This window comes from Cryptomeria japonica, chromosome 4 (genome assembly GCF_030272615.1).
Source record: "Cryptomeria japonica chromosome 4, Sugi_1.0, whole genome shotgun sequence".
NCBI lineage: Eukaryota > Viridiplantae > Streptophyta > Pinopsida > Cupressales > Cupressaceae > Cryptomeria > Cryptomeria japonica.
In genome coordinates this window covers 501896426-501910207 of record NC_081408.1, presented here as the reverse complement: position 1 = coordinate 501910207, position 13782 = coordinate 501896426, and the positions used below count along the sequence as shown (strand labels likewise).

The 13782-nt window shown below is 33.0% G+C and overlaps 1 protein-coding gene across 1 annotated transcript; it reads right to left on the bottom strand.

The window, feature by feature from the left end:
• Positions 1 to 10598: 10598 nt before the first annotated feature.
• LOC131053441 (G-type lectin S-receptor-like serine/threonine-protein kinase At2g19130) lies at positions 10599 to 13364 on the bottom strand. Its single transcript, XM_059219914.1, has one exon. The coding sequence runs from the start codon at positions 13210 to 13212 to the stop codon at positions 10795 to 10797; it is 2418 nt and encodes an 805-aa protein (XP_059075897.1). The 5' UTR covers positions 13213 to 13364; the 3' UTR covers positions 10599 to 10794.
• Between the last annotated feature and the right edge of the window lie 418 nt (positions 13365 to 13782).

Here is a 13782-nt window from a genome sequence, read left to right as displayed (position 1 = left end):
AGATATATTATTGATTTTTCTAAAGGTCCTAATATCTATATCTTCATTGCAAGACATAAAATACTAAAGAATTGGTGAATTTTTTTTTTCAAATATTAAATCTTATACTAGATAAAACTTTACAATATCTTATAAGCCTTCATTTCCTCATAGGAGAGAAAAGAATTTAGTTAAAAGTGTTAAGGAAGAAGTTTAAAAATCTCTTAATCAAGAAAAATATTAGTCACCTCCACATCTACATGCAGAAATAATATCATTTACTACAAACATAATCATAAAAAGTGAAAAGAGTTGCAAAAAATTTCAAATGTGCCAACATATATATTTGTATTCAAATAAAAATATTACAAAAATAAAATAAATTTGAATAATTTTCCCACCTAAACATTAATGGTGCTCACTTACCTTTCTACTAATTTAATTTTCACTCAAATTATCCTTCAAATTTTTTCATTCAAATTAACATATTAAAATTGTTAAAATATAAATTTATGAGATCTTTAGCTTTAGTTATCAATGAACCATCATTTATATAAAAAGAATCATAATAAGGAATTGAAATGAAAAGTGAGGCAATTGAAGGAGCAACCTACAACAAGGTTTTAAGAATGTTATAGTCAATTTTAATATCAAACTAAGTGAAATCTATGCCCTCTATTTATTAAGTAGAGAAATTAAATTCATGTTTTTAATGGAAGATATTATTAGGTTGTAATCATCTTGTGAATTTTGAATTATATGGTGAAATTGGTGTTGGGAATAAATTAACGATAAAGTTTTGTGTAATTTAGGAAAACCATAAGAACTTAAAATTAAGAAAAAATCACTAATGAAAAACCTAGATAAAACTATGTTTAGTTATATATCAATTTAAAAGACCTAGGATGCCCTTAATAATGCCCTAATTATAGACCAAAAATGATAAAGTTAAAAAAGTTTCAATTAATGCTCAAAAGTAAATACCCTTTCTTATTTGACTATCCATAAAGCCCTAATTATAATGAAATTTGTAGATCTTCCTACAATATGTTGACATTGAAAATTGATACATCTAGTATCCATATGGAGATTTCACATAGAATAGGATGTAAAATGAGGATATTTTGAACATTCTAAATATTGATTATCCAAATCTAGATCTATCTAGAAATCCCGCATTATAAAATAATAAATCTTAAAATGTATTGAATTTATGGAAAACATTGAACAACATGTATCTACTTCAGAAAAATGAGATCCTATAATAATTTTTGCAACCTTTGTGAACTCAAAATGTAAAATTACACTTCAAAGGAATGAAACCTTATTTGTAGATCTACTTACCATTTTTACATCTAGATCCCAATAACATGCAACATACAAGTGGCCCAAAGAATGTCTAACACGTGGTATCCACATCTCTAAGATGCACCATAATTAAATATTTAATTTTACATTATTAGCATTAATATTATTACTATGCATGTTGTACAACACACCTTTCTCAACACCAACGATCTCATAGACCCCTAAACTATTGTGGTATGACTATACATCTAGATATATTGCACATTGGTATGCAAATTATTCATTGATTACACATAAAATTAGATCCTTGAGTAGCATGGAGATTAAAACATCCTCATCTAATACATTAACAAAATAATTCATGATAAGAGTAGGATTAGCAATTTTTGTGTTATTAGGGTGAAAGGATGTGAATGGATCCTAATACCTTATTATAGAAAAAAGTGTCCAAGAATAGGTTTTGATTGAAATGTTTGTAAATATAGAAGGTCCACATCATTTTCCTTGATGATTTTTGTTGGCCATATATTTATATTGGTGAATAAAAAATGTTTATGTTCAATTACACTTAATTTTCTAGAATGGTTGTTGTTTTCAACTCTAACTTGGCATGATCCATCCTTATCATTTAAAATTTAGTTAAGATGGCAAATTCAAAATGAAGGTGTATATGACTCCTCTAAAGGGGGTGGATTTTTTTCTCATTCTTTTCATTTGGGTGTAATATTTCCTTGTCATATTCATTGTGAAGCTTGTGATTTCCATCCATATTTTGTTCTTAATTATGTAGATTTTAGAAGAATGTAATTGGATTTTATATTCATCTATGATGTGTGATGATCACATTTATTTCTTTTATCCCATTTCACCACCAAACTTCATTAGGTTAGGTGACTGATCATGATAATGTTAAGCTTCTTCTTTTCCACTGGTTGGTACTTCATAGAAATCAATTCTCACTTAGGCCTCATCAATGTTTAATCTCATTCTCACTATCTTCTACTTGCATGATTCTCATTCCAACAATGGTGGAGCTTTGAAACATTATGAATATTTTCTTCCCAATTTGGAAATAAGAACCTAATATTTTTAGGAGCTCCATTTTTTTTCAATTGGATCATCTCATCAACTTGGACTATGAGGCTATTTAGGTTGTTGTTAGCAAAGAAATATTCCAAATATAACCTCATGTGTTGTTTTCTTCAAATGTGGTATCACTCTTTCTTTCAAATGCTAGGGACCTTCTCTAGAGCTCAATGTTTCTAAAGAGCTAGTTTTCCACTACATTCAAAGCTACCTCATCATAGAAGAAAAATTCAGCATCACTATAAAAAAGTACAATATTTATTATGGTTCTACACTCATTAGGAAAAAATTAAATTTTGAAAAGATCCTACAATTGTCTATATTTATAATATTATTCAATTTGAATTACAAAATGATTACATAGACATTACGAAGAATCCAATGAATTTTTAGAACGGAAAACTTTTTATGTCCTCCATTTCTCCTTTAAATCATATTCTTTATCAACCCCTAAATCTCTAACACCTTTGAAACTTTAGACTTATTTAATTACCCTACCAATTCATCAACCACGACTAAATTTTTTTTGAACATTGACATTTTTGCTTTACCTATTTTTGAGCTTCAAGAGCTATAATGTTTTCCTTAAATATGGCGTTTACGACCCATTAAAACTTCTTGTTATCCTCTATAAAAAAAAGATTAATTGTGTTTAAAATTTAAACTTTGTTGTTCCGCCCACATTGACGACGACTGTAACACAGGCATTGTAAATATCATTTTAGTCTTGGGAGTGGGCCATACCATTAAATATGGTCCGACGGTCTTGACCTGGTCATTGCAGTCGGTAAATGCTCACCCTAAAATGCTCAAAACCATTGATGACGGTCTTATTTTCATTTATTGATTGAAAATGGGATGATATTTAAGAATAGTTCTATTTATCTTATTTTATCTCAATCTTATTCATCTTACTATTACACAATGCATAATAAATTTATCTATTAAATGTTGAAGGCTAATATTGATGGAGTCATCAAGTAGTAGATAAATGTTCACTTTCGCACAATTTATAATAAGTTTGTTCATTAAATATTAGAGGCTAATATTGATGGGGTCATTATAGTAGATAAATGTTCACTTTCGCACAATTTATAATAAATTTGTTCATTAAATATTGGAGGCTAATATTGATGGGGTCATTATAGTAGATAAATGTTCACTTTCGCACAATTTATAATAAGTTTGTTCATTAAATATTGGAGGCTAATATTATAGTAGATAAATGTTCACTTTCGCACAATTTATAATAAATTTGTTCATTGAATATTGAAGGCTAATATTGATGGGGTCATTATAGTAGGTAAATGTTCACTGTCACATAGCTCATAACAAGTTTATCAATTGAATATTGAAGGCTAACATTGATGGGGTCATTAAAGTGGATAAATGTTCACTATCAAGTTGAGCAAGAGGGTTATCGAAGTTTTATTTTTATTGGTCAAAATTGACATTTGACTATTGAATTGGATGATATTTAAGAATAGCTCTATCAATTCTACGACATTTAAACATTATCAAATTCATTTGTCAAACAATTGACAACAAGTTTACACTTCATCTATATCAAAAGGTTGTAAATATTTATCTTATTTTTATTTACCAATGTTAAGTTTTGACTATCATACCAGATGACATTAAAAAATAGCCTACCAATTTATTTTGCCATTTTTCTTATGTGTAATAAATTAATATTTAAAATAATTATAAAATTAGATTTATCTTTCCTTGCGTTAGATTTTTTATTTTTTTGAGTATTAGATTAATTTTTATAATGTTAAATTTAAATAAATTAGTCATTTTTTTTTTTCAAAAGATATGTAATGAATAATCATTTTTTTTTTAATCATCTACTAACTATTAAAATATCATTTTTTTTTTCATTATTAAAATTGAATGTCTTTATTCTTTTAGCATTGGAAAGAAAATATAGATAAATAACATCGATTTTTATTGGCTGAAAAATACAATTATTAAATTGAGAAATAATTTATTGATCAATATAATTGCTTATTACAATAAGGACTTATGATATGAGATAAGAATCGATAGTGTAGGTATAAAAAGCACAATTTATGTCAATCTAAAATCTAAATTAAAATAAAATGTTTAATGATCATTAAACTCTTAAGTTAAGTTTTATTTTTCTTATCTCAAAAATATTTATAACATTTTGTTTCAAAACAAATGATCTATGAGGTGACTTGCAATCCTTCCAAGTTATTTACTTATGTTGTTTTCATTAGGATTAATTATATGTTAAGTTGTTTTCTTCAAGTTTGACTAGTTATGCACTTACATGGTGTAGACACCTTAAACTATCTTTAATCAAATAAATATTTATTATTTATTTAATTAATTCAATAGTCTATTTTTCTTATAAAAAAAATAATATTAATTATTTATTTAATAATCCGAACCCCACCATTTTCCTTTATTAATTAAATAAATATTTTTACTCATTTAGTTAATTCATTATCCTCTTCTTTTTAATCCTGGGCTAGAAAACTTATTCACATGGATCATAACCTAAATTTGTAGGCATGTGACAATTGTCATATTCCTCTTAATTCAGTTTGTCCTTTCTCGAATGTCCACATTCATTAAACCAAAAATTCAACCCACCTCTTTATCTTAGTCCTTCATTTCAAAATTAACCTCTCAATCGTATTCACCCTTACTTGTCACTCAATCTCATCACTTCATCTTTACATACTGCTCGATCCCATTGATTCTCATCTAACTATGTGATCATAGCCATTCACCTTTTAACCTCTTTATCTAAGCCATTGGTTATCTTAGAGATCTCTAGAAAAGAGGCTTATTCATCTCATTTCATCAATCAATCAATCATTAGAGTACCTACATAATGCGAAAATTTCTCTAGATATTACATCATCATCCTCATTATTAAATTCACCATAGCTTTTATATAATTAAGCAACCACACTCCATTCTTTCATGACCTCTCATGCTAGTGCTTAAGGCTAAGAGCAAACAACAGTTTTCACAAGATCTTGGAGGATAGGAGAACATTGGAGTCAAGCCTATTATGTGTGTGAAGGTATAGATTTTTTAATTTCATTTTATTTGCAAGCATGATAGATTACTTCATTGGTGTTATTGGACAAGTTTTTGTAGATCAAGACTAGTAGTTGGGTTGTTTAGGGTTTACAAATAGTTTCAATTTCTAGCATACACATGTGTTATTGTTAATTACCAAATGCCTCGAGCATACTTTTAAGATCTAAATAATAATTTCATGAGATATTTCATTCAAAAACCAAAACTAAAACACTTATATCTCAACTCATACATTGTAAATAAAATAATCAAAAGCTCATTACAAATGACACAATGCATGGGTATCTAAAACAAAGAAAATCCCTACAAACCTTGAGGATGTAGCATGTGCATGTATGTGTATAAGAGTTCAAGACAAAAAAAATATACATGAGAGAGATGCATGAAACACTTATTGCAACAAAAATGACCAATTCAATGGAAAAAAAAAACTAGATAGTAGATATTTTGAATAATTACATGTGGCAAAAAGAAGTGGCAATACCCATTAGTATGCATGTGTAAGGGAATTCTCCAATCGAAATTTAATAGAAAATATACTGGTTTAGTGACAAATTTCATGTGTGCTCATAGTAGATTATCTAATTTTTTATGAATAGGGTACATTGATGACAAGTGGTAATATTTTTGGTAGCCACACTTGATTATAAATTATGTATAAATAGTTGCAATGTTTACAAAATTGAGGCCTTTTCTTGACAAGGCTTAGAGTATGCATATATTTTAAACCTTCAAGATATTCCATTCTAATAATAGAAAGATTTGTTCTAGATATCATTCTATGTTCTAATAGACGTGTGTAATTTTACTCCTATTATTCTTTTATGCTAATTTTGTCAAACTTGATGTCACCCTTGGAAGAACTTTAGGATGCCTCTTTAACTATAAATGCTAAGCATTGGAAAACTTCAAGGTCATGGTTTACTTAGGAATAAAGTGAACCTATAGAGAAGGTTGGTTCCTTGGTTGCAATCAATTAAAAATGATCTAAAATATCATTATTTCTTTGAGAAGAGGAAAGAGAAGTTTCTTATATTAAAATGAAACCTAAAACTATGATGGTGATTTGGTGAGTGGCTTGGGTGGTGGGTTTTCTCCCCATCGGTTTCATGTTCGCCTCCCTCTCAGGTTTACGAGGGAGTACCAGTTGTGGGCTCTGGATTCTCCCCCTAGGGGACTAGTCTTGCCCTAACTCGCCCCTTCTTGACCCCACCTTGGCAATAAAGTAAGCCCAACGTAAGGCAAGTTGGGTCACTAGGCTGGGTCGCGGGGATACCCCTAGCGTACCAAAAAGAAAAACTATGAGGGCGATTCACCATAATTTTATTGAAACTATTTACACTGCTATTTTCATAAACAATATTTTTGATAGCTCAGTTTTTCCTTGAAACAACTCATACATTCCATGTATCCAGGCATTAATGTTTTGTAAGTAGGATTGAGATTTCATAGTTCTAATAAAAATGCACCATTTTCACAACTAATGACTAATTATACTCACTTCACAACTTACAACCTACATAAGTATATGCTTTCCCCATTTCAAAGTGTTAGAATGAGATTAATATTCAAGGATATAAAAAATAAAATCACAAAAATAATATTAATCGTTAAATTTGTACACAAGATAATGGAAGTTGAGAAAGTACTAAGACTAAATTTTATTGATCACAAGTGTTCTTACAATGAAACATAGTTAAAATACTAATATTGCTTGAGAAAAAGTGAAAATATTATAATTATTTTAGTCATCAAGTGATTGGTTGTGAGTTACAAATTAGTTTTTTTTTTTTTTTGAAAGAGTTCTAAAAAAGCTACAATGTTTGTAAAACTAAAAGAACTAACTATCTTACTACTACTAGACATTAATATTAGCCTAGACTGACTCGTGGAACCTTGCAACATGGGTAATAAATGATAAAAGACAAGTGTCTTGCTTAGTGACCTAGTCAATCTCCACTTTTCAGCGCAATAAAAGGTCTTCTATTGGTTTGCCTACCATAAGAGCTCCTAGGTGGCTTATAAATGATGACTTTTCAACCTTATCCCTACTCTGCTAACTCCTATATGTTCTCTCCACTACTACAACTTCCCAAACTACTTCTTAGATATTTGCAACTTGTCTACATGTGCTTAGAAAGAAGCTATGATTTCTCATTAAATTCTCTAACTTCTCATCACTATATTAATTTTCCTAACTATAGAAACCTCCCTTTAGAACACATGAAAATGATTGAAAGAGTGATTGAAAAATTATTAAAAAACTATGAAGGCATAAGAGGCCTTTTAGGACTTGTAGCTTCCACTTGTATCATTTGTTGGTGACTTCTTGACTTCATCTTTTCACTATACCTTGTCACTATGTCATGGTTTAATACTTGAGCACTTTCACTACTCTTTCCTAAGCTAAAATAAGGATATAACTCCATTATATATCATACTTGATCCAATGTAATGTATACAGACATAGTAATTGTCATACTCATGTGAAGAAGATTTATTGACTCCATTTCTTACTATCATTACACATTGTCAAGGTAGGCCTATTATTTTACCTTATACCATACCATTCTACCTTTATAACTATACTAGCCCTTTGAATGCCTTTCTCAAATTCACTATCACATATGCCAATTTCCTCTATCATGTTAAGAAATCTCACGTGCTTCTTCCATATATATTGTTTGATTAGACTAAATCTTTTATCATATCAAGCACCACTACTTTCATCATTCAAAAATATTAACCCTCATAGGCATATTCTTTGTTAGCCTCAGTGTGTGGTTATTGTCCATTTGATAATTTTTTTTGTATAATAGGCATGTCACATCTAGCTCTGTGAGCTAGTCTTACATTACTACATGTACACTTTATCATGTTTACAAAGACCAATATCTTGGTTTGTATGTCTATTATTGTATCATTTGTATGACATGACTACACTTTTATTTTATAATATATTTTCCTATGAATTTTCCACTATCCCTTCTTTTGTGCAAGGTATTCTCCTTTTGTTCAACCCTTGTCCCTTTCTCTAGATAGACTAAAACTAGTCCTCCTTTTTTCATGTTTAATTTTTTAACTATTGGGCATGACACTTATCTAGATTATTCTAAGGTCTTCAATTGAAAACATGCACTCTTCCATTTAATTCATATCATTTTCGTTTTCCCAGGATAAGCATTTAACAAAACTTTATTGGATTGCATCATTTGTAGATCCCTTTGCACACTCCCCTACTTTGGTAGCAATTTCAAGGTCTGAAGCTCTATCAGAGGAATTAAGAGAACCTGTTCTTGAGATATGAATTCCACTTTTTTCAATTCACCAATGGAATCAAATTGATTTTTATTTTCTACAAATCCAAATTATTGGGACAATCTCAATTGGTATGTTTCTTGAATGACAATTTGATTTTTTGTGTTGCCCAAAATAGTCATCTCATGTCATCATCTTCGTTTCCAACTAGTCATCACCATCTTCAAATTTTTGACATTTTAGTAGAAACAACACTAGCCAATAAGTTCATCCCACATTCATCCATGCTAATCAATGTTGTTTTATAAAGGACTAAAATAACTTCAACACCATCTACAATACCAATGCATTCATACAAATTTATTTATTTTCTTTAATAACCTTTGATTTTCTCTCTTCTTTTCACCAAGTCTTGGCGATTAAATTTGAGATGATCTACTCATTTTCTAAAAAAAACTACCATCTTTACTATTGTAGTTATAGTCCTCATTGTTGGACATGTGCACCAAGATGGGACAAAAAAGGTGGCCAAATGTCACAAAAAAAAGAAGCAAAACACACTCATGTTATGAAGAAATTCAAATAACACACTCATGTTATGGCTCAAATTTTCTATCATAACATAAGCAAGTTATTTGAATAGAAAACGTGCTTATGTTTTTAGCATTACAAAATATGTAATGAGAGAAAAACATGTTAGTGTTATTCTAAATAAACATAGTTCACGCACGTGTTTTGTTGACATAAAGTTATATTAAGAAAACCTACTTATCTTCCTCACCTGTGGGCCAAATTTTCTACAATTCTTTTCTCACCCTCAACTCAACATAATGAGAATCTGGTTTTAACAATTTCAATCTAGATTCATAAACCATTCTAAAGAAGAGGTAAGTGCTATTTTTTTGTGCATTAGATTAAATTTTGTTTGCATTTGAAAAATGGATTGTTTTTTATAAATTTTATTTTTTTTAATTTAATAACAAATCATATAAACCCCAAGTCACAATCAAATTTAAATGATGAAATGCTTGAAGAAAACCCTACGATTCTTGACCCTCCTCCATCCCTTCCAACAAACCCTAGAACAATCCAAGAGGATTTTGTAGGTGTTTAGAACAAAACAAAGTTGTAAGTTTTAAAATTGAGGGGTTCAACATCAATGACGTTGCCGTGACATGCCCTCTAGCTCCATGTGAAACTCTTTTGACCTGGAGCAATGAACCGGTAAGGCCAAAAATAAGGGACCTCATCCCCACACTTCACTTACAAGGCATGTGAGCACAATGGCCCAACAGAGATTTGAACCTTGGTGACCGCTTCACCAACGAAGTGTTTTAACCGTGACAGTACGTTTCTGAATACTAAAATATACTATCAATTAATCCCTTATGAAATTCCTAGTTATTTTGATATGAGGGAGTTTTAGGGAAGAGATGGAGGCTCTACCCAACACAAACTAGGAAATCCTCAAATAGATAATTGTGAAAATCAAAGAACAGGTACAAAAACCTATTCATCATTTGATAGTTCCAATACCCATTAGGAAGAGTATAGAGGTACAGAATCTCCATGTCTCACAGAAACCATCATAGAGCATGACACACAAATCTTCCAGCCTTTTGCCTCACATGATGATGAATTCTAGTTCCCCTAGCTCTCACATATGCTCAAACTATGGTAATCAATGTTTTGAAAGATATACCAATGCAAATATTCCACCTCTTATGTGTATTCCCATTGCTACATTTTATGATAGAAGTTTCGTTTAATATTTCATTATTATAATTACAACTCTCTGAAACTATGTTTTTTGTTTTGAATAATTAAATCACTGAAAGGGCTAGTACCCATTTGATTAAAGAAAATTAAAAACATTGTTTACAAAAATTCAGAAGAAAACATCGTCTCAAAGCCTGAAATCCTTCTTCACCATTCAACCATTCTATATACTGTATAATTTATACTTGATTATAAGAACTTTAAAGGAAAGCCTAAAAAGATCTACAATTACTATAAAGCTATCCTGAAACACAGAAAAACTATCTAATAATTATGATTTAGATCCAGCGAAAACCATTGTTATGCAGACGCAGAACCGGTTGATATGGAAGGATGTTGAGCAAAGGTATCATTGTCCTCGTCTGTAACCTGATCTACCAGCACCTGTAGAGACCTTGGAATTTGTGGCAGAGGAGTCTCCATCTTCCCTTCCAACAAATTCACCACTTTATCCATGCTCGGCCTCTGATTCTCATCGTCTTGAATGCACAGTCCCCCAACCACAGCAGCTCTTCTCACCTCTTCAATATTCGCCTCACTTGCTATCCTTGCATCCACAATGCCCATTATATTGCCCCTCTGAATTTGAGATGAGGCCCAGGTAGGAAAGTAGAACCTGCTCTCCTCCACCTTCAAGTCCAGATTTCTACGACCGGATATAATTTCCAGTAACGTCATTCCAAAACTGTATACGTCCACCTTGGGAGTGATAGGAAGGCCGGCGATCCACTCTGGGGCCAAGTAACCTCGAGTTCCTCTTGTGGTCGTCAATACACGACTAAAATCTCTGCCCACCATTTTTGCCAACCCAAAATCAGCTATCTTCGGGCTGAAGTTTTCGTCCAGAAGAATGTTTTCAGGCTTAATATCGCAGTGAATGATGCGATCCCTGCATTCCTCATGGAGATAAACTAATCCTCGTGCAGTGCCCAGTGCGATCTCAAAACGGGTCTTCCAATCCAGCACCTTCTCTGCTTCTTCCTCTTCACAGAAGAGAGAGGAATTTAGAGAGCCATTGGGCATGTAGTCATACACAAGTAGCCTTCCAGACCCTTCTACGCAGAATCCACAGAGCCTTACCAAATTCACATGTTGAATTCTCCCGACGGTGTTTATTTCCGCACGGAATTGTTTTTCTGCTCTTGCGGGACCGTCTAATCTCTTAACCGCCACAAGCGTGCTGTCCGGCAGAATTCCTTTGAACACAGAGCCGAACGCACCACTTCCCAGCTTATGCTTGAAATTCTCGGTTGCAATTCGCAGCTCTTTGTAAGTGAACGTTTTGAGCATGACTGGCATGTCCTCTTGTTCGCTTTTCTTCCGCTGTCTTCGACGTTTCCACAAAATAAATGTGGCCATGAGGAGAGATAAAACAACACAGCAAGCGGCCACAAGAGAAGGAAGTAATATGTAAAGTGCAGGGGCTTTCCTGCTTCTCTCTGATGTCGAGTGCAGCAACTCAGAAGCAGCCAGCCTTATGAAAACGGATTGGCTGTCAGATGAAACACGCATTTTGAATAAATCCCCAAACCAGAGTCTGCAGACTGGTAGATCAGAGATATCAAAAGCAAAGGCTGTACAGGAGCAATTGTTGAGACAAGCAGTCCTGCACCCTTGCATATTCGTTGACTCGTTGTTGTATGAGACAGATTCTTCTTCGGGCAAGTTTCGGTCATTGAATTCCAAGAAGCCATCGGTGGTGCCCTCTGTGACAGAGCATTGCAGGGGCCTTCGCCGAGAACACCCACTTGACCACCAACCTTGATCAGTGTCACGCTTGGGCTTGAAACCCTCAATACAACTACACACATCATTTGCATTGCACAATCCATTTGCCCCGCAGATATCATACCGACTGCATTGACCTTCGTATGTCGACCATCCCTGATTCCAAGTCCCATCATCCATCAAGTCCCAATATTTTAATTCACCCTTCTCTGCATCCACAGAGATCCGCCCTGTCAGGGTAGGCCCATGCCGGAATATCCAAAAACTAAAGTATATTTTGGAAGGAGAAATCCTCACACAGGACATTTCGAATATCTTAGGAGCATTAATCTCCGGCACGTTGGCAAAGTAATTACCAGTCCACTCTCCACTGGACCAATATGGAACACTATTGTTATAAACCATCAGCATCTGTGTCTTTCCTGGAGACATGTCCATTCCTAGAGAGAAGAGCCCACTTGCAGGATCCACAGAACTCTTCCATGAAGTTAGCTTCATCCCTTTCCACACCTTCATTCCAGGTAACGATGTATCTGTCGGATGCGCGAAGCTCTCCCAAACAATCTCAGACTTGTTCTGGCCGTCACCCAGCATAATGAAATTACCAGAGTTTGTTATTGTTGCCCGCGATCCTTTCGCAGCAAGATCAGTCCACCACACCGACCGGCCCTTTCCATCAAGCAATCTGAGATCACCGTCGCTTGAAAATTTCAGAACGCCGAGCATGCTTCTGATAGGATTATCTCTGTTAGCCACCCAAACTATGACCTTTGGAGAAATTCGTGCGTACCAGATGCCAATGTACCAATTACTCGTTCCTCTCGGACTGAAAAATCCCAGTTCAAACGTGCCATTCTTTGATATTATGCTCCGATTTCCAGCGAGCGACTCCCCCAGTAGAAGAGAATCTCCACCACCTAGTGCTAACGAACTGCAAATATTCACTCCAATAATCATAGTAACTGCTAGGACAAAACACTTCATCGCCATTTCGATACCTATAGCATCTGTATTACCATTTTTGTACTTTAAATAGAAAATGAATGAACATGGGCGAAGTAGTGCGGTGGATTCAAAGGAAACGTGTGCAGAACTTTTTTCTACAATTCCATAGTGCCCATTTTCATCCTTGCAAAATTTACTTATGGTGATAAGTTGGCCTGAAACGTGACATAATATTGTACTTCTACCTCACAAAAACCTAAATAAAGTTATATAAAAGTGTACCCTCTCTTTAGCTCCTTCCATCCATCTCTCTTTCTTGACCTCTCTATTTCTCTCTCCTCTCTTTTTCTTCTCGCTCTTTCTCTCTCCATCTCTCTACCTCTCTCTATCTCTCCCTTCATCTCATACATCTCTTCAACTTATTTGATGTTGCTAAAAGAGCATAGCTACTCAAAGGTTAACCTTGAGTTTGTCTCTTTGTCTTCCCAATTTCTTTCCCATTATCTTATTTTTCTCTCATTAGTTTGGCTTTAGAAACAAACCCGAATGGAAACATATTCTTCCATATATCCATCTCATTGCTAGAACTATATTTTTCTTTCCTTAATAAATCGT

Coding starts and splice junctions, on each gene's coding strand:
- LOC131053441 (XM_059219914.1), bottom strand. CDS start 13,212: ATGGCGATGAAGTGTTTTGTCCTAGCAGTTACTATGATTATTGGAGTG.